Source organism: Telopea speciosissima, chromosome 3 (genome assembly GCF_018873765.1).
Source record: "Telopea speciosissima isolate NSW1024214 ecotype Mountain lineage chromosome 3, Tspe_v1, whole genome shotgun sequence".
NCBI lineage: Eukaryota > Viridiplantae > Streptophyta > Magnoliopsida > Proteales > Proteaceae > Telopea > Telopea speciosissima.
The window spans coordinates 12,803,581-12,831,493 of record NC_057918.1 but is presented as its reverse complement, the minus strand read 5'-3'; the positions used below and the strand labels follow the sequence as shown (position 1 = coordinate 12,831,493).

At 40.6% G+C, this 27,913-nt stretch overlaps 1 protein-coding gene across 3 annotated transcripts in view; it reads right to left on the bottom strand.

The window, feature by feature from the left end:
- LOC122654048 (CSC1-like protein HYP1) overlaps positions 1-24,586 on the bottom strand; it is a 45,245-nt gene extending 20,659 nt beyond the window's left edge. For 2 of the 3 annotated variants that reach the window (XM_043848017.1, XM_043848019.1), the window contains exons 1-6: positions 24,182-24,586; positions 22,238-22,393; positions 14,144-14,207; positions 13,304-13,513; positions 10,113-10,307; positions 8,477-8,775 (exon numbers count right to left, since the gene is read on the bottom strand). In XM_043848017.1, the coding sequence (XP_043703952.1) occupies positions 8,477-8,775; positions 10,113-10,307; positions 13,304-13,513; positions 14,144-14,207; positions 22,238-22,393; positions 24,182-24,462 (1,205 nt within the window). In that variant the 5' untranslated portion in view covers positions 24,463-24,586. The remainder of the gene's footprint in view (positions 1-8,476; positions 8,776-10,112; positions 10,308-13,303; positions 13,514-14,143; positions 14,208-22,237; positions 22,394-24,181) is intronic. The other variant, XM_043848018.1, reaches the window with a different exon arrangement.
- Between the last annotated feature and the right edge of the window lie 3,327 nt (positions 24,587-27,913).

The following is a 27,913-nucleotide window of genomic DNA, read 5'->3' as shown; positions in this document are numbered from 1 at the left end:
AAAAAATTGAACACCAACCAATATATATTTACCTTATTTTCTTGCAAAAAATTATTTCAAGAAAAGGAGCTTACTTTCAAATTTGAAATTTGCCTAAATGTTGATCAAATTCACCCGAATCTTGAAGTGGATGCCTCCAAAGTCGACCACTAAGCATTTGATCCAGCAGCTGCTAGATTTCTGGCCAAAAATCGGGGTTTCCAGGTCTCGCGAGCAAAATCAGAGAAAGAATCAAAATTTCAACAAAATGAGTCCAAATCTAGGTTTTATATAAGAGGTTTGTGTTTCGCCGAAATATCCAAAATGATAGTTACAGTACAACAGAAACTACCAAGCTACCGTCCTATGTATCCTACCCAAAATAAAAGGCTACATAATATCTTCCCAAATAAAATAAACTTTCCTAAACTCCTACTAGATCCAAAAACTCAAAGTGGACCCAGTTCATCTTCATCTGGATACCCAACTGGGTTTGGGTCGGTCCAATGTAGTGTATCCGCATCACTCCCTCTTGAGTTGGGGGCTGCTGGTCCTTTTCTTCTTTTCCTCTTGTATTCTCTTTCCCCTTTCTGGGGCTTCTTGGTTATGAATTTTTTTTATTCATCCAAAAAAATAAAAAAAAGTAGACTAAATATTAAACATAAGTTTATTAGGATATTAGTAAATTATGAGTGCTAAGATATCCTTAAAGGTCCTAAACTGAACACTGCTTTATGCAGGCCTTGACTGATAAGGCTTTCCATAGGCTGCAGCCTAGGCACCCTAGGCTTCAGGTCCTGGCCAATGCCTGCGCACTTTGAAAATGTTACAACCGCTTATCCCAAAAGCGCAGGCTGTTAAGTAAAAGCCACAACAATGTATATCAACAAACAACACCACCACCCCACCCCCCGGCACGTGCAGGCCCACACACCCAAACGACTTTGCACATGACACCATGGTGCAAGCCCAGTTAGGTAAGAAGAGAAACCTGAGATGGAGAAGAAGAGTTGCAGGGGGAAAGGGAAAAAACTCACTAGCGCACACTCACTCAGAGCATAACACAAATCGTGACTATTCCATTTCCCCTTCAAAGTTGAGTACATGTAGATATATAAAGAAAAAATAACAAAACTCTTACTAGACTCTAGGATCGAAATTAACATTGTAAACTAACTCTAAAACTAATTAGAGTTTAAACAAAGTAACTAACCCATTACCTACCCAAGTAAATAAAGACAAAAAATAACAAGACTACTACTAACCCTTGTTGAACCAAAAAAAAAAAAGGTTGGACTGGCTCCATCTGGGCTTGGGTTTCCAAAATTAGTCATATTTGTCCAACTAACCAAAGGCTACTGCATCACACCATCACGTGGCACCAAGGGGATACAATAACACATAACACAAACCCCTTGCATTTACGGATTATTATCCTCTCCAATTCTTAAAGCTCGGCAGTGCGGCAGTGCGCCAGTGGAGATGCCAACATGTGGCAGCTCGGACATCCAACGGTCCGAGCTCAACATAGTCAATGAGCTCATCTCCACCTAGCACTGCCGCACTGCCGAGCTTTAGGGAATTGGAGAGGATGATTTTCCTTGCATTTACTAGGGATCAAACACCCAACCTCCTGGCCCTAATACATGTTACAACCGCTTATCCCAAAAGCCCGAGCTGTTACGTAAGGGCCACACAATGTATATCAACAAACACCAACAGGAAACTATGTTTAACACCTATCAAACCCCTACCAGTGAATATACCCTCCCATCCTTAAAAACCATAACTATTTATCTACATTTTTCACTTCTCTTTACCTAAACATCAAACATTCTCTCCTAATTTGAACCAAGGAAAATGCTATACTAGGGAACTTTGGGTTTAATTTCACTCTTTGAAGACTGAATTTGTTTTGGAACCACAGTTTTGAAGACGGAATGTTTGTTGGACATAATTTTTTTTGTGGGGAGAGGGGGAGGGGAGGTGAGAAGATTTAGAAAGTGTTTTGAGTGCATGATATAGCACATGGGGTGGCAATAGTGCTTCATTTTAGTGCTGCTTTAGTGAAGGCAATTGAGCCTGTTAGCGGCAGCTACAATTGTTGCAATAGTCGGGCAGCAAGCGCCAGTCCTAGCCCGGCAGCAGCCCTTTCTCATCCTTTCTGGGACCATTCTGCAGTGAGATCATCAGCTTTAAACATCCAACCGTACTTATGGAATTAATGTAGTTGTTCTTTCCAGCCGGGTCTAAAGACGACCGCACGAGGGTCCATTTGACAACGTCAACGTCGTAACTACTCGACACTTTGCATACTATGAGACGTACGCAGGCCTTGACCCAACCATCTCGATGCTGTCTTCATCTAAAGCATTCATCAAGCCTCTGATCGTCGCGGGGAAGGAGAAAGCAGTACCAATTGTTGAAGCATCAGCTTATGCCGGAACAGCAGTGAAGAAAGCAGCATCTCTGCCACCATATCCATATTTAATCCCCCTCGGCCCTCCTGGTTTACCTCTTAGCAGGGGTGAAAACTGCACCATCACTAGCGACGAGTCATTACCAACAGCTTCCAATCAACTAGTTACAGATTGTTAAGGGTCTGTTATGAGCTTGTCTCTGTTGTACAGGAAGCTGTATCAAACGTGCAGATGAGAGCCCCATCCTACCTTCTAGCTAAAAAGGTTGACAGAAATGAGGCGTCAAGCAAGCAGCATGACCCCCGGTTTTACTTCACTAAGCCCCGTACTTGTTCAAGGAGGAAGCCCATCCCACCAACTTGAATCACCTCTGTGAAAGTAAGCCTTTTGCGAATAACACAGATGAAGGAGTTCATGTAATTTCATTTCCTCCGGTCTTTGATTTCAATTTCATAACTTCTGGTAAGAAGAAAAGGAGGATCCATAAGAAAGGCAAAGGAAGTCTTCGGAGCTGCTCAAAGAGAGGACCAACTTTTCTTCCAGTTAGAAAGGAAGCCAACAAGAAAGGAGTAGGAAGCCAAGCGCCAGGAAAGAAAGGAAGATGTTTGGAGAGAAGTGATCTTGTCGAGCATGTATAAACTCGAGAAGACCCACAAAGGCAAACAGTTCATAAAATACAGCTGTGAAGATTGACCAGTGTTTTAAATACCGACAACTCAACATCCCTTTTGGATCTAGGCGAAGCGGGCTGCCCAGCTTCGAATGGTGCTGGTCCTATGGACCGTGAACGGATTCACCTCTGGCCTCTGGGCACGTCAGAACCGCATGAGTTCACCGGGGTTGAGCATGAGAAAAAGAAATGGTTGGTCCCATGCACCATGCCTGCTGCCTGCTCTTGTCATGCAGGCTTCCCCACACTGAATAACATTGGGGCTCTTTGCCAAAGGATGCTTTAAGTGGACAGGTTTATATAATGAAAATTCTATAGGATCCCTTAATGATGGATCAGTCAAAGAAGTCGTGCATTAACTAAAGTTCACAGAAATCTATAAATGCATTTACATGATTAAAGGGCATACCCAGTGCATGAGGTTCCGGCCACTGCAGGGTCTGGGGAGGGTCATAATGTACGCAACCTTACCCCCACTACATGGCGAGGCTGTTTCCCGACTCAAACCCGGAGCAACCTTACCGTTGCACCAAGGTCCGCACTCAAATACATATACATGGTTATCAGGGCGAAAAATAGCAATTTATTTAATTCTAATAATATTTCTAGAATTTAAATTTCATTTCATAGGTTTTCTGGATTTTATGCCACAATCCCTGTTTTCAAGAATGCTACAGTAATAAAGTTCCCTGGATCTAATGAGTGAGAGGGAAGAAGAATGAGATGAAGAGGATTACATACTAAACTGATTTTAGACTTGTCAATAATAAGAGAAAAGGAAGAAGAAGAAGAAGGAGAAACGAGAGAATAAGAGGAGAGATAGCTATGCAACTTGGGAGTTATACAATATGTGTAATCTCCCTCTAAACTTCAATATATAATCACACAAGGGTAAAACAGGAAAACAGAAAATAAAAGAAATAAAACAACTTGACTAATCTACCCTTCTCACACCTCTCGGTATTAGCTATAGACACTAATACCGAGATTACATAATTCTCAATAACACTCCCCCTCAAGCTGGAGCATAGATGTTATCATGCCCAACTTGTTACAAATATAATCCACTCATACACACCCCAAAGACTTTGTGAACACATCTGCAAGTTGTTCTCCTCTACGGATGTGACCAAGAGATATTAACCGTTGTTGTAGCTTCTCTCGAACAAAATGACAGTCAACTTCAATGAGTTTCGTTCTTTCATGAAACACCGGATTTAAAGCAATATGGACAGCAGCTTGGTTGTCCCACCACAGTTTCATTGGAGAATCATCAACAAAGCCAAGTTCAGCCAACAACTATCTTATCCACATCAATTCACAGGTAGCAAGTGCAATAGCCCTATACTCTTAACTCTACACTAGAACGAGCAACTACTGTCTGTTTCTTGCTCTTCCAGGACATCAAATTACCTCCAACAAATATACAATAGCTTGTAGTAGATCTCCTATCAACTGGAGACCCTGCCCAATCAACATCTACAAAACCCTCTATCTGCCTATGGCCATGATCACTATATACAAGACCACGTCCAAGAGCCTTTTTAAGATAGTGTAAGATATGCATAATTGCCTCCCAATGAGATGTTTGTAGGGCAAACAAAAACTGACTCACCACACTAGCATGAAAGGCTACATCTGGCGTAATCACTGTTAGGTAATTTAACTTCCCAACTAGCCTCCGATACTTCTCAGGATCAGGCAAAATATCACCATCATCAGCAGTAAGCTTCAAATTGGGATCCATAGGAGTATCTAGAGGTTTAGAACCCAACATTCTTGTCTCTGAAAGAAGATCAAGGACATATTTTCGCTATGAGAGCGAAATTCCTTTCTTTGACTGAGCAACTTCAACACCCAAAAAATACTTCAGCTTACCCAGATCCTTGGTCTGAAATTTTTGCTGCAAGTATACCTTCAAACCTTCAATACCAGAAACATCATCGCCTGTAATGACTATATCATCTACATAAACCACAAGAAATATTTTTCCTGTACCAGAGTGGCGAAAGAACACAAAATGATCAATACCACACCATGTCAGCCCAAACTCTAACACCACCTTAGTAAACCTACCAAACCAGGCCCTAGGAGACTGTTTCACACTTTCAGCCCATATAGAGATTTCTTCAACTTACACACCAAGCCAGACTCCCCCTGAGCAACAAACCCAGGGGGTTGCTCCATATAAACTTCCTTAGTCAAATCCCCATGTAAAAACGCATTCTTGACATCTAGCTGATACAAAGGCCAATGGTAAGCAGCAGCAAGAGAAATCAAAATGTGAACAAAAGTAAGCTTCGCTACAAGAGAAAAGGTATCCAAGTAATCAACACCATATACTTGGGCATAGCCCTTCGCAACAAGACGGGCCTTCAAACGAGCCAAGGACCCATCAGGGTTCACTTTCACAGTTTCACCACATACACCCATCGACAACTAATAGCAGATTTACCTAAGGGTAAGGGCACAAGATCCCAAGTCTGATTCTCCTTCAATGCCAACAATTCCTCATTCATGGCAGCCTTCCAACCAAGACTGGACAATGCATCTACGACAGACTTAGGAACAAATTGATTTTCAACAGTTTGTAAACAAGAATGAAAGGTGGAAGACAAACCAGCATAGGAAACAAAGTTAGAAATGGGGTGTTGAGTACAAGTCCGAACACCCTTACGATGAGCAATAGGAATATCAAGATCAGAAGGAGGTTCCAAAGGAGGAGTATTACTTGTTGCAGGATCTGCTGGCGAAGAAGTAGATGGGGTAGAATTCGCAGGAACGGGGGGAGCCCATACTTCCCATTGGTGACGTTGAAACACAATAGGTGGAGGTACCGGTGATGAGGCAACCTGTGGAACAGGGTGAACAAGACTGAACAATGGAAACGGGAAGATCATCATTCAAGTCAGACACAGTAAAAGATGAACTATCATAAGGAGTAGACTCAAAGAAAGAAACATAAGCGGTAACAAAATATTTTCGTAACTCAAAAGAATAACAACGATAACCCTTTTGGGGGCAAGAATATCCAACAAACATACACTTGAGAGCCTTAGGATCCAACTTGGAGACACTTGGACGATGATCACGAATAAAACAAACACTTTTTAATACTCATGGTGGTAAAACAAACAATGGCATAAAAGGAAATAAAAAAGAAAAGGAAATACCACCACGTAGAACAGAAGAAGGCATACGATTAAAGAGGTAACAAGAAGTCAAAACAGCATCTGCCCAAAAGGATTTAGGTACTTTTATCTCAAATAATAGAGAACGAGTAACTTCCATTAAATGTCTATTCTTCCTCTCAGCTACACCATTTTGTTGTGGGGTGTAAGCACAAGAGGACTGATGAATAATGCCATGTTGAACCATAAATTCAGTAAAGGGAGCAGAAAAATATTCCTTAGCGTTATCACTACGAAGAATACGCAAAGGAGTCTGAAATTGGTTATTTACCTCATTCACAAAAGCACAAAAAATGGAGAATAATTCAGAACGACATTTCATTAACTAAAGCCAGGTAACCCTGGAATAGTCATCAATAAAGGTTACAAAGTAACGAAAACCCAAAGTAGACACGACAGGATATGGACCCCATACATCTGAATAAACTAAAGAAAAAGGTTGGTCAGGCCGTTTATTGACTCTAGGAGGATAACTCACACAATGAAGTTTCCCAAACTGACAGGACTCACAATTTAAACTAGAAAGTGATCGAAAACGACTATCTAGAAGCTTTCAACTCTCCAACGAAGGATGACCCAAACGACAATGAATCTGGTGGGGTGACGCCACACCGGTACACGCCATAGATGAAGTGTCCTTAAGTATGTAAAGCCCCTCGATTCACGACCTCCACCAATCATCTTCTTCGTCATAAGATCTTGAAATACACAAGAATCCGAGAAAAAGGTTACAAAACAGTTATGAGATTTGGTAAACCGATTAACCGAGAAAAGGATGAAAGGGAAATCAAGCAAGTAGAGAACAGAAGATAAAGACAAAGAAGCTGTAACATGAACAGTACCAGTACCAATTACGTTAGCTAAGGAACCATTAGCTAAAGTAACACTAGACGAAGATTTTTTGAAGGAAGAAAGAATACCTGAAACCCCAGTCATGTGATCCAAAGCCCCTGAATCAATGATCCAGGGACGAGGAGTAGCAGCCGAAATACAAGCAGTAGCATTACCTGTCTGAACAAAGGTGGCGGTTGGAGGGTGGGCTGACTGAGAAATCTGAAATTGTGTAAAACGGGCATATACTTCATCAGACATCTTCACAGTCTTACCCTCAGGCTGTGGAGATGCAGAAATTGTATACTTAGTAGTGGTAGCAGAATTGGCAAACTGTTGCTGAGATGGTTTGCCATGAAGTTTCCAACAAAAGCGTTGGATGTGTCCTGGACGACCACAATGGTGACAAGTCCTCACCTGCCCCCAAACCATCAGGAACACTCTGAGTCCCCAAGGTAGGTGGTTTACTAGAACCAGCCCCACCACCACTATTTACCATTACCACTTCAATCTTCAATCGTAGGTTGTAGAAAAGAGATAGAGAAGTCCACCGAGAGCTATAACAGTGCTTATAGCTCTGATACCATGTCAATAATAAGAGAAAAGGAAGAAGAAGAAGAAGGAGAAACAAGAGAGGAAGAGGAGAGATAGCTATACAACTTGGGAGTTACACGATATGTGTAATCTCCCTCTAAACTTCAATATATAATCACTTAAGGGTAAAACAGGAAAACAGAAAATAAAAAAAATAAAACAACTTGACTAATCTACCCTTCTCACACCTCTCGGTATTAGCTATAGACACTACTACCGAGATTACATAATTCTCGATAACAAGACTTATTCTTTACATGTTTACAGTGGTTGCTAAAGAGTGTGCAGACACCAATCAAATGCTGGTGGCAGTTCAGAGCTGAAAGTAAGTCTATCCTATACTTCACTATCTCAAATGGCTCAAGGCCCTAACCACTTCTAAGCCTGTGAATGGCAGATCCAGCACGTATGATTGCATATTATTAACACAAGTTCGAACAATATATGTGTCAGTGAACTTCAGAATTTTAGTTTGTGGGGCAAAGGTCTGCATTTTAGCACCATTAGAGCAAAGACGCATCCAACAACTATTCCATGGTCAAATCATTTATTTAGAGTGGTTAAATACAGATATACAGCTATTCCATGGCAATAAATATATAACTTGGTCAACCAACTTCATCATGTTAGGGAAAAAGAAAATGGGGAAGCAATACTAAAGCGTAGAAAAACCACAAGATCAGCTTTATTAAAAAAAAAAAAAAGTAGTTACACTTTTGACATCAAGAAAATTGGAATAGAAACACACCATCTGAATATGAAAAACTTAAGATCTGAAAGTAAAATCTCACATAGACAGTATGCCTTTCAGAAAAGGCAAAAAGGCTTCCAACTGCGGCAGATTAGCAAGACCTTGCACAAATACAACAGGAATAAGGAATAGAACTGTAAGGACGAAACATGCGACAAAAACCACCAGCCTGGAAACCCATCTTTGCATAAATGAAGCGGAGAAGAAAGGCCAGAAAACATCATGAGGCTCAGGTGCTTGCTCTGTGATCCATTCCGTGGGATTGATTGATTGTTGAATATGGAGAGCAATGGCAGCCCCATAACGGGATTTGAAGGACACAAAGGCAGCAGGGACTTCCTGTTATATTGTATAAAACACGCAAAACAAGAGGGTGCATCAGATATCATGTCCTAGAATCTTAGAATTGCTTAATCTAGCCAAAACATTAGAGAGAATTAATCTCAGCATTAAGGACCATGGAAGGGATTATACAGAATGCTTGGTATTATTTAATAAACCAACCTAAGTACAAGAACAAATGAAAAAGAGAAAAAATGTAGAGTGCAAATAGATTATAAAATATATGGGCAAAAGATCCGCACACTGTCTGTGAAAAAGATCTGCAGATTCTTTAGCACACCCTCTCACAAAAAGTGAGGGCTCCACACATGTATTTTTATTTTTATTTTATTTTTTTAATCTACTTTGAAAAAGTGGGCTCCACATGGATGATACCTTCTCCAGAAGTATGGCATGCAGATTCATTCCCACGCAAGTAGTGTGGGAAACCCTCTCCCAAAATATATTTAGCTAGTTAACAGAACATCATGTGTGCATCAAAGTTGAAGGTACTGATAGTGCTCTCGGAGAGCATATTGGTGGATTTAAATCCTAAACCCTAACTAAAAGGCAATATCCTGCAAGTAAACAACACATTTTGTCTTAGCCTGATCTGATATAGATATCTCAGGGCTGATTTCTATGGTGTTACAAAACACCTTTCAAAAGGCATTGGCGATGTGGTATACTATACTCTCAGAGCTCCGAATGGTATAAATTTTCCAAAATAACCAAATTTTATAATGGGAAAAATGCCCATAAATTTGTGCTTTTCGAAAAGAAAATCAAACATAGTCCTATACTCTTTGAAACTTCAAATCAAAACATGAACCAGTTCACCCCACTTATCCCAAGATGAAATACAATCAGAAATTTTATCCCATCATTGATCACTAATTCACTGGAAGCTCAGCAGAATCTTGCATTGACTGATGCACCAGTTAGGTAATTCATCAATTGTCCATAAAAGGATATTTTCTGCCTTTTCTTTTAACTATTTCTTTTCTGCTATGACAAATTATTTCAGTATTCTTCTCAAATACAGCAAGCTGTGAAATTGGGGAGAATACTGAAATCATTTGTGTCATAACTTAGACAAGAAACAGTATGATTTCAAATACAGCTGGTCAAAAAAATAAATACCATAAAATAACTATATTAAAATATTATTATAGAATTCAGAGACAAAAATATAAACTAAAGCATTATTTACTCACCTATGGGCTAATTGTTATCAGCATACAAGTACATGCTCAAATATGATTATATATAGATAGATAGATGGGGGAGAGAGAGAGAGAGAAATATGTGCATTAAATCCAGCTCATCAAGACAAAGAACAGTATGAAATGTACCTCCCCAGTCAATGAAAGACCTAATTGCTCCATTCTGACATTTTCTTCCAGATCTTCTAACTTCTTCTCATAGTGATCTACAAGATCAACATTCCGTCCAAACAGTCCTAGGAAGCCATCACGTGTAAACTTCTTTTGAGTAGGATTCTTTGATTTCAAGTTAACGAGCGTTTTATACAACATTTTCGCATCCCACTAGAAAAGAAATGAAGTAGTAAGAACTCAAAGAATGTGATCCAATTCAGGAAAATAATCTACAAGACTACATTCACAACTAAATAACTGTATATGCAACCTTTACCCCCCCCCCCCCAAAAAAAATAAATCTTTGTAATAGGTAAATGCCTTACTGAACGGAAGGAACGGTTCCCCTACTCGTTTGCTAATGGACTATAGCTGGAACGAAGGCACGGATTATATACCAAGTCTTTCCTATTCTCCTAGTCGAGCATTGTTGCCTCGCGCCAGGCGGTATAGTTTGTGTTCAGTTACTTACCACACCCCACCTGGTGGAACTAAACAAAAAACTACAACCTATGCTTTGGGAGCACTACCTTAGAAAAGAAGCAAGGTGCGTTTCGCCATTTCCATAAAAGGAAGAAAAATCATTCGATTCCGTCCGAATTAACTCCCCCTCTTCCTATTGATCAAGAATGTTTTTCAAGTTTAGTTCTTTTGACGGCAAACCAACCGGTAGCGCACTTGACACTTGACTGTACCCCAAATCTCTTTTTGATGTTCTTTTTTGTTCGGTAAGCGTACCCCCATTCTTTCAAGCAAATAAAAGATTTTCTTAAAAAAGAGGGAGAATTTGAATCTTATCTTTTTTCTTAAGTGAGTTAGGGGGGTTTGGCGCGCTTCTCGCCCATTAGAGCAGTGAGGTAACGCCGAAGGGTTAAACTGTTAAAGAGTTGGAGTTCTCGTTTCAAGAAGTCGAGGGAGTTTCTCTTGTCGGTTCGGTAAATCGGGGAGTGGAGTTCTTGTTTCAGGCGGAACAGGAAGTCGGCAGTGCTTTTCTTTTCCTCCGCTTGTCGGTCTGTCAGTTCAGATGAGGAAGAGGTTTTGAGTTCGAGTTGGAGTAGAAGTCAAACGACAGGGCCGAGAATCTGTGAGAGAACGTAGATGGCTCAGATCGGGATCGGAAGGGTTGGTTTGTCAGGCCCTGAATTAAACTTACCCTTTCATTAGTGATCTTTCCTTTCTTCGATCGGTAAGCTGATCTACGAGCACTCTCTCCCGGTGGTCGAGCTGATCTACGAGCACCATTGTGCATTAGCATGCTTTGACGCGTTAGCATGCGCAGCAATCAAACTACTGCACCCCTAACAGAGTCAAGGCAACGGTGGTCTACGATCAGCCGTTGCATGGTACGAGATACAAAATGAGACAAAGCCTACAGGGTAGAGTACTTAGGAGATGGTTTCTTTCGGTAGTATGCTTCTCTTTTTTGCTATTCTCACTTTATTTCTTGTTTCAGTGGGCAGGACTTGATTCGGGGGCTTTGATGTGTAGAAAGCTAGCCCCGGTGCTAGGGGCCCAGGCATGAGGAGCCTGTTTGAGACCATAGAGAGCCTTCCGAAGTCGGCAAAAGAAGAGTCTGGGGGAGCCTGGGGGAAGCTGCATAAAGACCTCCTGATGTAAGACTCCTGAGTTGTCAGAATTATTTGTAATACGGTATTGGCTACAACCGATCAGAAGGGGTTCTGAATTAGGATTTGATTTTAAAAGGAACCTTAGTGAATGAGACTTATTAGAAGGCATTGCTGATTTGTTGGGCCATCTAGAGGAGACCTTCTGTGATGATAATTAACTGCCAAGAATCTGAAACTTGACCTCTGACCATGCATATTCACCAAAATCAGTCCTTCCGAACTTTAATTAATGTAACCATAACTCCAAATGAACTAGACCATGAAACACTTCTTTCAAAATTAGCTAGTCAACATTTATGTCTCAATGCAAAAGCAAGAAATTATTTGTAATAAAGTAGTGTAGTTGGTTGGTTAATTAGTCATATTTTATGCATGAAATGGATTGGGGTATTATTCTGTACACGCTAAAATCATTTTATCAGATCTAATGTACTTATTCAATCTAAGGACCTCATGTCACCTATTGTAACTAAGAAATGGAAAGAAACCTTAGAAACAGAAGAAAGGGGGCAAACTGAGGAAGAAACACACAGTAGGAAGAGAGAACTTCTGGAAGGAAGGGGACTAAATGATGGACAAGAGGGATCCATCGAAGAAGACCTTTACCCTTAGAAACTTATCTGGAAATCTCCAGCTACACTAAAATATCAGGGCTCCTCTGGTCAGTGCATCATGGCAAGGTAAAACCTAGTGAAAGACTTCAAAAAGGAGGTGGTGGTGGTTTATGTTCTCATGATTGAAAACTGTCTTAACAAATTGCAATGCAGTTTTAAAGATTAAATATAGTTCTCATTGTAAGAGGTTATAAGGGCATATATGCAATTTGAATAAGACTATTTAAGACGCAAAGGTAAGAAGATTACCCATAAGATGTAAGGGTACTTTCTCTTTTGAATGATGAATGGGGATGGAGAAACACAAAGAAGGCAAAAAGGAGGGGGGACTCCAGTGCCATAAAGAAAAGCAAAACTGTAAAACACTTTCCCCAGAAATTTGCAATCATGCAATGGCATACCGCACACACATACAGAGAGGAAGACGCCAATTCTTCTTAATACCTATGAAATTCTATATCCATTTGCAGCACAAATGACATCAAAATAAAGATTAAAACAAATGCACCCAATCTTTTCATCTGTAAAGCGGGGACTCCTTGAATACTTCAGCACATTATTTGCAATTATAAATCCACTACAAACATTACAAAAAGCTTTCCCTAAACAATTTTTCTATATGATTATAACACGACATCAAATAAACTCCACTGAGCTCAAATTGATAACTATATTCTTTAACGCAATAACTGACTTTACTATAAACAACTTTCAAATACAAATTAGGAATTAGATTTGACAAATATTTCACATCATGTAATATGCTGAACAGCAACCATAACTAACATAGGTCGATGTAACCAACAGACATCATACAAAAAGATCATTGCCAAGTTTCATTGTACTAAATGATATGATATTGGTAGAAAAATATGATTCTTTTCAAAAAGAAGAAATCAAATATGACAACCAACGACTTGCTTACAATAAGCTTTTGAAGCTTGTTTGTTTGGCGAACCACCATATGTGATAGATAGGCAGAAGAGTGATACTCCGTGAAGAAACTCTTGACACTCTCACTGAAACTATTTCCAGCAGATAAAGGGATACCACGAACTAAAAGGGTGAACTGATGTGGCTGAGGTTTGGAGGAATAAAAATAAGAAATCCTCTTTGAAGAGATATATTTATATTCCTGCAAAATTAAATTCTATTCAGTACCCAACTGAACTTTTCAATTACATAGACACAAATGCTTTTATTTTTTGTCACATCCAAATCACTACTTATAGAAGGATACAAGCAACAATAATATATCCAAAGAAAAATTTAAACAGGAAGCGAAGAACCTATACAGTCAAGCAGGAAAAGTCAAATCCCACTGTAGAGCACTCCAAGCACTCCCATATAGAGTAAAGGACCCGGATTTCCCAAACGGACGTCTGGAAAGGAATCTTCTCAGCAGACGCCTAGCTCTGCCACATGGCAGATCAGATGGGGCTGAAATTTTATTGACAAGTAGAGCCCAAGGTCAACTGCTCACATGCTGAGCTTCAGCCTGACCACATAGAAAACAAGGCATTGAAAATTTCTGCACTACCAAGAGGGTGCATGGATATACATGGGAGGATATGCCATTGCATGATTGAATTTGAGTCTGAAATTGGACATGGCATATCTAGCCATTCCCTAGATATCCAACAGTCAAAATTAAGACATCTTCGTTCCACGTGGTAGAAGTAGGTGTGCCCATCAAGAAGATTCCTTTCTAGACGGACGTCTAAGAACCTTTTGCCCCATAAAAATTAAATAAAAATTCACTTACATAATAAAGAAGATAGCAGACAACTCCACTGAAAGCATAAACAGCACTAAAATGTATCCACAACCTGTCAGACCAAAGTCGACGGTGAGAGAAGGTTCACCATTATTGATTTGTTTATCAATTTAATCATAAAGAAAGATAAATTTTCTTACCTAAAAGGAATAATTTATATAGGCAGACGAGCAAAAGGGGACAAGACAGGAGAAGTAGAGTAGAAGGCAACCCAGACACAAAATAAAATCTGTGTCAAAACATCATAACAGAAGGGAAAATCCTAGAGTACAAACCATCCCAAATAAGCCACTGCTTGGCCAACCTATCCACTAGAGAGTTCAGAGCCAGCTGATATTCTTCCCTGTTACAACCAACTCAACTCAGCCTTATCCCAACTAAATGGGGTCGGCTACATGGATCACTTTTCTCTAATCAGCTCTATTCAAAGCCCTACTTGTTCATAGTCCTAAGCTATGCCTGTTCTTTGTTACAACCACTTATCCCAAAAGATCGAGCTATTAAGTAAAGGCAACAACAATTTATATCATCACCCCAGCACGTGCAGACCCATACATAATTACATACACACATAGCTCTGCACGTGACACCATCATGTGGTGGTGGCGCCATCACGTGGCACTAAGGGTACAATGGATACGTGCACACCACACAACACAAACCCCTCGCACTTACCAAGGGTTGAACACACAACCTCTTGGCTCTGATACCATGTTAACACTGCTTTTCCCAAAATCTCAAGCTGTTAAGTAAGGGCAACAATAATCTATATCAACATTCCCATTTGAACTAAACATCACAAAAGAAGGGGAAACTCTGAGTCCAAACACCAAAGTAACCCCTTGCTTGGCAGTACCTATTCATTAGAGAGCTCAAAGCCAACCAACCTTGGTTCCCTTTGAAACTACATATTTCACAAAAAGGTCATAGTGCGAGCCTTCCTAATATATAGAAAAAGCCTCCAAGGTCCTGATCTGAAGAAAAAAGTACCACACAATGACAGTCTCCCATTGAGGAAATGAAGCCAAGGCCACGGTTCGGTCCTAAGAGTCCCAAAGCCAAGCAGATCTGAAACAATTGAGTAACCCCCAGACAGAAATCCGAGTACAATCTTAAAGCTTGAAAGGACTGAATTCCCATTTGAACAATAACCAAAACTAAGCTTCTTCTTCTTTCCAGGAGTGGGGGGAAGGGGAACCAAGGCTTGGAAAAATCACCACGTTAGACAGAGAAAATTAACTGTCATTACAGAACTTCTTCACCATTTTCTTAGCTAAAAGACTAACTTCTAAGAAACTAAAATTTCAAAGTCACTGCATTCACTCTGAAGTAATTCTTTTTTCTTTTTTTTTAAATTGTATGAAAAGAACCTACCAAAAACAATGTCATTAATTGATGCCAAAGTCATTGAACAGGAAAAAATACATCCAAATTAATGTAAAAGCAAAGTTAAAACCAAGTTATGGTAGAATCAGACATAAAATATATACAATACAAAGTGGAAGACCCCTTAGGGTTATTTACTTATCTCAGGACAGAAGAGAGGAAAGCCATATATAGAAAGATAGAGAGATAGATAGACAGAGCAAGAGAGAGAGAGAGAGATGTAAAACCATGGAAAAATCCCACATCGCTTGGGAATGTGCCATGGAATGCGCATATATGCTATGGCCTCCCTTACTTGGCATGACGCGTTTTAAAACCATGACGCACACCTGCCAAAGCGGACAATATCGTGCCATCAGTGGGGCCGGGTTTGTGGCACTTCACAATGAAGGGGTATTTGGCTTCTTAAGCATCACCTTTCGAGTTGTTTAGAATTTTTCTGTACCTAATTGTCACGGCCAAGTGTTGGCACAGCTGTGACACTTGAGGAGGCGTGTATCATGGCTCAATAATGGCTTTGTTCTTTACACAGGGCATGCCAAAGCACCGTGGCATCATGTTGGCATTATAAAGAAGAGCACATGCAATTTGGGAAACTAGAGACTCATGATGATTCAAAGTATGTCCGTATGATTTTTCAAGGGGGTTGAAGTCTCTCCTTCTGCAGAAGTGGAAAAGGCTTAGAGCTACCTTACGGAAGGGGGGGGTGCCTCACCCTCCTTGGTGTCAATACATCTCAACATGGCATCATGGCTTGCCACAACAAGGCATTGCTTGTGGGGTTGGCCTGGCCGCGCATGCATCAGTAGCACAGGCATTCCATAGGGGGATCCCATGGGCGAGCAATCAGAGCCAAAGTGGGCGCTAGGTGTTTACCCTGTAGGTTTGGTCACTGATCAGGAAAATATTCAACGGCAGGCGCTAGCATGGTGCACTTCAGGGACTTAGAGGTTCAGGACTATGGATGCTAAAAGCACCAACTATGCACTAGTGGCACACAGGCATGAGTGAATGCGCTATCCCATGTCAAGTATGCGGGTGTGCCTGTCTGGGGCAGCGGTTAGGTCGGCGTGCCACGGACAAATCCACATTGGTATAATGGCATCTGTTACTAGCACGCATTGTGCGACAATGACGACCAACATGGATGAGTACGCCATAGGTCTGGCAAACCTTTGGTATGCATTGGGCCATTCGAGTTGGGCTATTACAACACCTTAGGCATAAGCATAATAATCGGCTTGTTTGTAGCCTTAAATTGGAGTGGCACTAGCAATAGCTACGACGACGAGGGAATGTTGGTCGAGCAGTGAAGTAACATTATGAGCTAGGTCGAGAAAGCCTAGGCATAGTGTTATTACTGGTACACGTCATGTCATGCAGATTATTGTGGAACCAGTTTGGGTGAATGTTAAGATGGCTTGAATAGCCTTAGGCTTGCTTTGGTAAAGCATTGGCTGAGATGCCGCACAGGCAGATTGGTTCCGCGAGAAATGTGTTTGTGACAGTTGGTATCAAAGCTACAATCATGCCTCGGGGTTAAAAACATGAATGCTTTGATATTTGATATTAGGAGCAAGATCATGCTTAGTGAGACATCAGTGTGGTTGGATTCAAAATTGTGTTCGATGCTACAACTACTTGTAGGGGGTTGTTTATGGTATCGAGAACCTTAATGTGATGGTAGCAATACAATCACTTTCCTAGCCTTAATGCAATAAACAGATGTTATGCTTAACGACTTGCGTATGGTGTGAAACTACCAAGGTTATAGAGGGGATGGAGTGACAGTCCTTGTTGGTATTGTGTAGTTGTTTAGTGGACACGTGCTTGAGATCTAGCGCGACAGACAATACAAGAGAAAAATTGTGTTGATAAAATTTCAAAACAATAGGAACTCTATTGTTATGTTCCGGCCGCTCAATTGGGCAACTCAGAGACATGTCAGCAACAAATGTTGGGCAACACAGAGGGATCGAGTGGTTCAAGGAGCTTGGGCTACCATGTGGTTTATGCCAAAACGACTTTGTGAGGTGTTGAGGCGCAAGGAGAGTCCTCTTAGTAGGCAACGAAGAATTTGGTCTTAATGAGTATGATGGGCCTGTTGGCTAAAGCATCGGATATGAGACGGTACTCAAGTACTAGAGGCGACACATATAAGTTTGAGAGGACCGCAACTCAGATACATTGGAAGGATGTGCTATGAATCGAGTGGGGAAGCACTCAAGGCACAGAAGCTTTGACCTGGAAGTAGTAGGATCCGTTGAGCCGAGAAGAGTTGTCATTCATTTGTTGGCACTACGCGATCTGATCCGAACAAGGTCAAAGGAATTATGCTTGTAGGACTGGCAAGATATGGTCGGTGGGTTGTCCTACAATGTCTCTTATGGTAGAAGCCCTTAAAAAGTGAGGCAAGAAAACCCACGAGGATCGAGGCAACGGAAGTCCTCAACAACGGGAAAAGGGCAGCAGAAGTCCTCAAACGTGAGGCATGTTGAGCTAGAGTAGCGACCTCAACTGCGTTAGTTTCCTGACTTATGTGCTCGAGCTGAGTAGTTTCGTAACTCATGCTCATACATAAACCTTTGGCTGGGAACTTTGGATCAATTGGATCCATGTTGCGACCCAAAGTGGTCATTAATTCGAAGGGCGCAACACAATTTAGATCTGAGGTCAAAGTAGATTAAGAGAGCCTCCAAAGGGAGACATGCCAAGACCCCAAGGGTAGAGTACTAAGTAACTCAAGTGTAAGGCATCGTGACGTTCAAGATCATATGGAGATGGGCTCAAAAGACAACTAGATTTGGGAAACGAGTGCAAGTGATGGTATGGGATGTCATGTAAAGCTTGTGTTTTGAACTTAGTGTGGTCGATTGAGTGTAGGTGCACAGCAAAAGCATGGCTTATGTTTTGGCACCATGCATGGTGCATGGGAGGCAAGAACTCAAGAACAACAGTGTTTGGAACACAACAGCAGCGCATCACCGCAAACTTGTGTCATGTCAAATATGTGTTTCAAAAATAGTGTTGTCGGTCTACGAGTGAGCATAACAGGGAATGTGTGACTCATTTTGGAACCCTAAGTAGTGCGGGACTTCGGAACTCTCAATGGAAAAAGGAGTGGCTTGGGACGCTGAGTCATATTTGGGGAAGATCTAAGCTCGGAGCATTGAAGGAGTATCTTTCCAAGATGGCAACTTCTATGTGATGAGGCACAGATGATTGATGGAAGAAGGATTGGGGTGTCGAAGCAGACTATATTTAGGCAGGGTGGTGCATGTTGTTTGAAGCTGCAAGGTCCTTGTACAGCAATTAGGTGTGTTACTTGAACTGAATCAGGGAAGACTGGAGGATGAGGCATTGTGGAGCTGAAATCGAACTAGAGACACCAGTAAGGCTGTTATTCAAGCGAGGTGGTACATCTTGTTTGAAACTGCAAGAGTCCTTCAAGGACGATTGGAAATGTTGGGGAACCAAGTCAAGTCATTACAAGGAGTAGTTGCATGATGGGAGTACCAATTGAAGGCGTTGGAGCTGAGCATAGAAATGTTGACGACGGCATCAATGATATTGAATGGGGAAGAATGTCGCAGTCAAAGTGTTGGCACGGTTGTGACACTTGAAGAAGCACATGTGGGAGTGCATCGTGGCTCAATGATGGCTTTGTTTTTTGCAAGAGCCATGCCATAGCACCACCACATCATATTGGCACTATGAAGAAGACCAGGGGCAATTTAGGAAACCAAATATTCATGACAATTCGAAGTATGTAAGTATGATTTTTCGTGGAGGGTGATGTCTCCTTCTAGAGAATTGTAAAAGGCTTAAGAGCTACCTTGAGGAAGGGTGGTGTGCCTAACCCTCTTTAGTGCCAATGCATCTAAGCATGGCATCATGGCTTGCCACAGCATGGCATCATGGCTCAATGATGGCTTTGTTTTTTGCAAGAGCCATGCCATAGCACCGCCACATCATATTGACATTATGAAGAAGACCAGGAGCAATTTAGGAAACCAAATATTCATGACAATTCGAAGTATGTATGTATGATTTTTCGTGGAGGGTGATGTCTCCTTCTAGAGAATTGTAAAAGGCTTAAGAGCTACCTTGAGGAAGGGTGGTGTGCCTAACCCTCTTTAGTGCCAATGCATCTAAGCATGGCATCATGGCTTGCCACAGCCAGGCATGGTGTGTGGGGTTGGTCTGGCCGTGCATGCATTAGTAGCACAGGTATTCCATGAGCGGATACCATGGACGGGCACTCAAAGCAGAAGTGGGTGATGGGTGTTTCCTTTGTAGGTTTGGCTAATGACGGGGACCATGTTCACCAGAAGACGTTAGCATGGTGCACTATCGGGAGGCAGAGGTTCGAGACTTTGGATATTTCCAACACCAACTATGCGACAGTGGCACACAGGCTTGAGCAAGTAGGTTATCCCGTGTCATGTATGTGGGCATGCCTGCCTAGGGCAGCACTTGGGTTCAGCGTGCCTTGGACGAGTCCGTGTTGGAGTTAGTTACTAGCACACATTGTGCAACAGTGATGACCAACATGGGCTAGTGTGTCGTAAGTCAAGAAAACCTTCAGTATGCATTGTGCCATTCGAGTTGGGTTGTTACAATACTTTGGGCATAAGCATGATAGTTGGCTTGGTTGTAGCCTTGAGTTCGAGTGGCACAAGCGATGGCTGTGAGTGAAGAAGTAACATTGTGAGCTAGGTCGAGCAAGCATCGGCATTGCGTTATGGCTGGTGCACAAGCCATGTCCCATTGATTATTGTGAAATCAGTTTGGGTGAATGTTGAGATGGCTTGAATAAGGATGTCAATTGGTACGGTTTCGGGATACCGGTACGGTACACTGCACATATACCCCACACCAATACCGTGCCGAATACCGATTCAGTACAGGTATCTCATACTGATACCATACCAAATCGATTCGGTATTATTCGGTACAGTATCGGTACTGTATGGTGTATTTTCAGTATTATGTCCATACCAATATTGTACTGAATACCCACTCAGTACAGGTAGCTCGTACCGATACCATACCGAATTTATTCGGTACAGTTCAGTATAGATAAATTCAGTAGGGAAACGGTTTCGGTATTTGGTACTCGGTACATATTGACACTCTTAGGCTTTAATGACCTTAGGCTTACCTTGGTCAAGCATTGGCTGAGGTGCCACACGGCCAAATTGGTTCCGCGAAAAAATTTGTCCGTGACATAATGGTGTCTCCTAGGAGAGGTCTTGCATTTTGCTAGAAATGGTCATTTGATGGTAAGGACCATATTGATACAAATTAAGCTGGTCTATGACAGACTTGAGTTGCATTAGGACATTGTCCCTTTGTTGATGGGGATCTACACGGATTGGCGGATTAATCAGCAATTACTTTTGACAGGATCCAACGCATAGGTTGAAATCATACACAAGGTGCATGGTGTTTGTGAGCTCTTGAGATCAAGAATACTCCATAATAGTTGAATTTTGAACTCAAGACCAGTAAGAATATACAACTGAGAATAAGGCTTCAATCAATATCACTCACCACCCAGTGCAGCACAACAGAAGTCACAGACCTAAGCACATCAAAGTTGACACACAAAATCCATGTGAAGATTGAATAGCAGCCAGTCAACATCTTGATCAAAGGCATAAGTAGTTCATATTTCATGATATCTGCAAAAGCTAGGCATGTTTACAAGGACAGAGGGGTGATTACTAATCTCAATCCAGATCAGTCAGCTGAGACTACCAACTATGACCAGATAGGCCCCAGCTAATACGCACCAACTGGAGGAAGTGTTGGGAATATGTAACATTGTAATGGTACATATGTCATATTTAATATTTAGTTCATTCTTTTCCTATATAACATTACATAGGAGTGTACTGTCAATCCCCATGATATCAAAATGGAATAAGCCTGAAAGACCCACCAATGAGCTGTCTACTCTATTTGCCCCATGATATAAAAAAAATATAGTTAGCATAAATTGGTAAGCCTACTAATGTCACACATTCTATTTCTAAATCATATCTAACATTATATAGGGGAAAAACTGTCAAACCCCATTAGATTATAAGCAGAATAAGTGTGCTCACTCAAGAGCTTACTCCTGTCCTTCTTCACCCAACCCCTATATTAAACCACATCTCCAACTGGTGAACAGAACTCGAACTGGCAAAGTTAAAGGACAGTTTGAAAAGAAGTTTTAACTTTGAAATATAATGCATTAGGACCTTTGAGCATACTATTAAATCTCGTTTCAGAAGGCCATTTCGGTCAGACCGAAATTTCTGAGATACCGAAATATTGTATTTTTTCTATGAGTTTTGCTAGGCCATTTCTGGGTGTATAATACCGAAATACCGAAATAAAATTGACCGAAATAACCGAAATTTCCGAAATATTGCATTTTTTTCATTTTGACATAGCATCTCATTTTGGCGAGATTTTGAACTATGCCTATGAGACAACTGAATATAATTGCTTTCTACCATCAAAAAAAAAAAAAACAGAATATAATTGCCTTCACCATTGAAAAACACTAAAGAAGGGATAATAGCAGTGACATGAGACAATGTATCTGTCGCAATTTCAATTCTGGATTTAGCTTCATACTACTCATTAATGAACATGACCTTAAAGAAATGATATTAGGATCAAGGGTTCAGCTGTAGTCACCTTTTTGACCCGTTGTCTACATTTGAAATGCTGAAGATGTCCAGAGATTTATTTGGCAAATCAGAAAAATCAATAAGACTTAGCTGATTACCCAAATAATTCACTGGAAGAAGAATGAAGATCCCAACAATCCCAGCAAAAGAAAATATTCTCAAACTGCATAAAATTACAATACAAGCTTGTCATCAGAAGATTAGAAAGAACTAAGGATATGAAAAATACCAAGTATCCTCACTTAATATCGTGGTTTGAAAAAAAAAATCACTTTATTGTGGAAACAATGAGCATGCATATGAGATCTTACTTGATACCGCATAGAGGAAAATACAGATCCACAGATAAGCATTGGGAAAGAGAAGGGGGAGGGGAGTGGAAGAACTCCACTAGCTAAGAGGTAGATGCAAAATAAAGCAAATTATACTGAAGAACAATCGCATCAACATTCCACAGATCCAGACTTTGTGAATTTTCCAGACATACACCGCATGCCGCTGGCTTTCCTGAAGCTAGCGGCCGTGCCCAATGGAGAGGGTGGGATGGGGAGGGCAGGGGGTCATTTCCATCGGGCATGGGAGACAGAGATAGACTCAGGCTGGGCAAAGCACCGGCATGCCCAGCCTTTACCCCTATATAAAGAAAATTTCTGTATCATATCATCATCTGTTCAGATTGACCCCAAGACCAGTTAAACCCACTCCCCCTTCATCTTCATGTCCTGCGCATCTGGATTGAGAAAGAAGAAGACTCGCTCTTTCTGATGACAAACCAAATTAGTTATGTCTGTTTATTCTACCCGATGGACTGAAGTTTGCACTTCCTCCAGTCCAACAAGGGACCACATAATTAACATTAACAAAGAAATAAATCAAAACTATTTTTTTTTCAGTTAGAGACTCAAATCTTTACATTGCATTTGTCTTGTGATTGTGAGGTGAAAGGAATTAATATCTTTGTCCAGAACACAATTTGGTTATTTTTTCTTTTTCTTTTTTCTTTTTTTGGGGTGAAGAATCTTGTCTTTAATCAATCAGGTGCTGTGTAATTTTATACAAGGTTAAGCTAGTGGTGTGTGCAGAAAGCAGTAGCTACTGATTACTTGTTTGAGGGAAGTACACTACTTTGGGCTGAAGTTTGAATTTCTGGTTGGGTAGTCTGGGGGGTGTAATCATAGTTATGACTTATTACTTATGGGAAGTATTTACTGTGCTACACTATCCAATGACTCCAAATGTAACAGCTTCAAGCAATGCACTGAATGAAACCTGTACCAAAAAGTTCAACACATGAAGTATCATGAACAGTTACTAAATATCGAATCGGCACATAAACAATGGGTTTCCCACTGCAGGTCCCTCATATTTCTGAAAATTACACCTGGGGAACTACAATTTTTCACAAATTAGTGTCATAAAGCTAGGAGGAGAGACTCTCCCATTCTTTTTTCCTTCAGTCCTTCTTCTTCTCCTCTATTTCTCATCAACCTTAGACCTACATCTCACAAAACAAATCTCCCTTCCTCTCTTCATTGTCGCATTTATTTTCTGCTTTCGAACATTCATAAAGTAGGGCTTTCTTCATTATTTTCCCATTCTATTGTATTAGGGCCTTTCTTTTTCCTTTTTCCTTTTTCCTTTTTAATTGATGTGTCCTATTTGTTTTGAAAATTGACTTTCAAGTTTCAACCCCTATTTCCTTGTTATTCCTTTTTCACATAAATGCATCAAGTACACACAAAATCAATGCGCTTGTATAAATTTGACTGCTTGAATAAAATATCACAAAAACATATTCAAGCACCATCTCATCAAAATGTGCATGTGAGTAACAGTGTGTTTTAAACATGGTAAATCCAAGCCAAAAAGTTCCAATCATGTTTTAATCTATGAACTGTTGGCAAGCTAAATGATATTTGAGACCTAGTATCTTTGGAAGGATCTAAGTTACCTGAAGATAAAGACACGCATCAGAACCACTGCATCCAGTCCTGACGTTGACAAGAGATCTTCTTCGGAAGTCTGCCATGCCCTTCTCACCCAACCAGCAGAAGGTAACAACCTCTCTAAGTTGAAACGATTCCTAAGCTGAGATTTTCCTTCAGCTACCAAGCGTGGGGAATAAACATGAACGGTTTCTGGTTGCTTCCTCAGTATAGAATATAATGTAAAAAATAAAATACAAATGCCAAGATTTATTCCCACAGAAGTTAGAAGAGCGGAAACAATCATTACTTTACAAAGAAAACCCAAAACTTCAATGGAGAGAACCCTATAAAATCCTTGGCAGGTGTTATCTCAGCTGCAGAACAAGGACATTACGAGGTTCTAAAATTCAATGCCAATAAAGTAAACACCTGCAAAAAGTGCGTAAGATCATCAGCACTCAAAATCATAATAAGAATACAAGTATATATATATATATATATATATATATATATGATAAATGCAAAGTGGTTTAGTTACTTTAGTAGGCTACAGATAAAAATTCCCAACTTCTGAAAAATAATACAATAACAGCTTTCTGCATAAAAAACTCAAAACAACATAGAATAAGATATTCAGAGTAACAATTCTGGTCCCTTATCGGTTGAACATCGGCTTTTATGAAACATAAATCACAGAGTAAACACATCTTGGTCTCTACCTACAGAGTTCCCCAGACTTCTCTTCAAGTGCTCCAGTTCAAATATTTAATTTAGTGGCAGAGCATGATGATGTTTATAAGTTTATTGTTGTCAAATTAATCTTTGTGAAAGTTATTTATTTGACTTCCTTTCTAATTCTTTTTCCTTCTTGTCTTCCCTCTTTGTCATAGACCATAGTTATCCCCTTCACCATTGCCGACACCATTGCCAGGAAATTCATTCCAAAAATTAGATCTCCGTGAAACTCTTGATTACACCTTAAGAACCATGCAACACTTGCCACAGATTGCATCTATCTACTTACTTCCATAACTCCCACCATCATTGACCTCACCAAATCAATTTTTTCTCTGAAGAAACTCAAAGCTGGACCCACCATCCACGACATTGCTGCTCAAAACCATTTGTCTATGGCATAATATACCAACCATTCCCTCATTCGTTATTTGGTTTTCGCCGCCCTTGCTGTCACCATATGTAGGATAGGAACTCTACAGTCACAAGTTGGGTTTGTAAGTTACATGACAACTATTACCATAAATACGGGGTAGGCTGAATAAACAAAGAACAAGATGTAGGGAGAAAACTTAGGTTTTCAGATTACAAGGAGAGTTTAATGAAATATGGCTACACGAATCAGATTTCACTAGATTGCGTAGGGAAAAAATGTTAAGACTAGGTACACAATGTAGTTATGAGAGAATTGGCATGTCACTTCCCTAGGGTGCAGCTACACTGATAATGTGGAATCTTGACCAACAATTCTTGAATAAATAAACCAAACAACCAGAGTTTCAAACTCAAGCAGCAATAGATTGCTGAGAAATTACTTGATTTTGTCCAAGCCAAGTTGTGTAACAACCTTGAACAATCTTAAATAAAGAATGGGAAGAGATGCAAACTGATCACGCCAACAGATCAAGGCTTTCAAAAGGAATGTGTTAACAGTAGGCAATCAATCCCAATACATTGAATCAAAAACTTCAATTCAATAAAAACTCATGAAACCATGTATCAAATTCAATAACACTACCCAGAGGGAAAATTATCCTCTCCAATTCCCTATAGCTCGGCACTCAGCAGTGCGGCAGTGCTAGTGTGGATGTCCGAGACGTGGCAGCTCGGACATCCAACGGTTCAAGCTCATTGACTATGTTGAGCTCAGACCATTGGATGTCCGAGCTGCCACATGTAGGACATCCACACTAGCACTGCCACACTGCCGAGCTATAAGGAATTGGAGAGGATAATAATCCCTACCCAGAGTGTAAGAAATTATTTTCTGATGTTGATTGGGCTGGTGACAATACAGACCGTATAGAAACTTTTGGATATACAACTTTTGTAGGTCAAAACTAAGTGACAGAGAATAGGAAGCAACAGAACATGGTGATAAGGTCTAGAGAAAAAGAAACGCATAGACCCAAAGCTCACAAGCAATGATGTAGATAAATATTTTATGAACTAAAGAACAATAGGCATATTTATTTCTTATATGACAGGAAACATATTGAGGTGAATTGTCACTTTATTAGAGACTAGATAACAAGCCAGAGGAACTCGCCACTCCCTATGTAAAGTATAAAGAGAACACAGAGGATACTTTTACTCAGTTTTCAGCAAACATCAGTTCTCGGTGTGTTGAGTGAGAATGAACTACGATACACACACTTAATGTCAATTTGGCGTCTCTTACATCCACCAGTTTCCATTGTTTAAAATGGATTATGGAAAGATAATATAAATTCGGGACTAAGGAGGTTAAGCACAGAAAACAACAATTTCATCTAACCTTTTCAAGCGGGAGAAAGGAAAATCGATTCCTAGCTCTTCCTAATTCTCCCGAAGCAATTTGTGTGTTCACAGAGAAGAAAACAAGAAAAAAAAAACAAAAGAAATGAAGCACCTGAGTAAACCACATCTTACATCAAAAATGGAGAAAGAGATAAGTAGGAGAATGGGAAGACGATCAAACCTCGATCGATCGGTTGATTTGCAGCGATGGAACAAAGCAACAAACCTAGATGTCACAACTCACAACAGACAACAGCAGATGTCACAACTCACGACAGACAACAGCAGAACAGTTATTAGAGAAGTAGCTTAGCTACGAATCTGAGTTGTAAAGACCGAAGAGGGAATGAGTTTAGGTTTCTGGCCATCACCGCCTTTGAAGAGTCTGAAAACTCTTTCACCGGATAAGTTTTCCTCCCAAAGTAAGTTACCGCCAGAATCCCTGTGTCAGAGATCGAAATTTGAACGGATGAGGTTTAGGAATGTGTCAATTCCGTTGATAAGCAGGGACAGTTTTGGGTTTTCAAACCAAAACGAATAAAATACTTCATTTTCATCGCCGGAACCTGGACAAAAACATACTAAGCAGAAAGAAAAGCAAAGAACAAAATCAGAAGTTCCACATGGATTTAATGGGTCCCACACACACTTTAACCCTTTTGGGAAAATGACAGCGCCCCTGTTTTCACGAGTCACGCCCTTAGTTAGTAAGTACGCATATAATACGCGTATTATACGCGTACCCGAATTTTTGAACGAATAATACTCCCGTCCCCGCACTTTCCCGTATTTTTATAAACAAACGCGTTTTTTAACCGATCGCGTATTATACTCGTATAATTTGGGTATTATACGTTTTATACTTTTTAAGTTTTACTCTAATGTTTTAAAAAAAAAAAAAAAAACCCCCCAAAGATTAGAATTTTTTCACGATTTCACTTTCCCTTCTTTTGTGATTTGCGTTTTCACTCCAAAGTCCAACCCTAGAAGGCAAGACTCAAGAGCTGGCAGCCCTCCATCTCCGTTCAACACCGCTATTGTCAAAGCTTCGACTGCAAAAAGATGGCGATGGCGGCAATAGCGGCACAAGAATGATTACAGCGGCGGAAGCAAGGCGGCAGAATGCGGCGGCTTGGCGGCGGCAGGCGGGGCGAAGGCGAGCGGCGGCACGAGCGCGGCACGGCGGCGGCAGCGCGAGCTTTCTCCTTGTTTATTTCTTCTTCCACTGTTGTTCTTGGAAG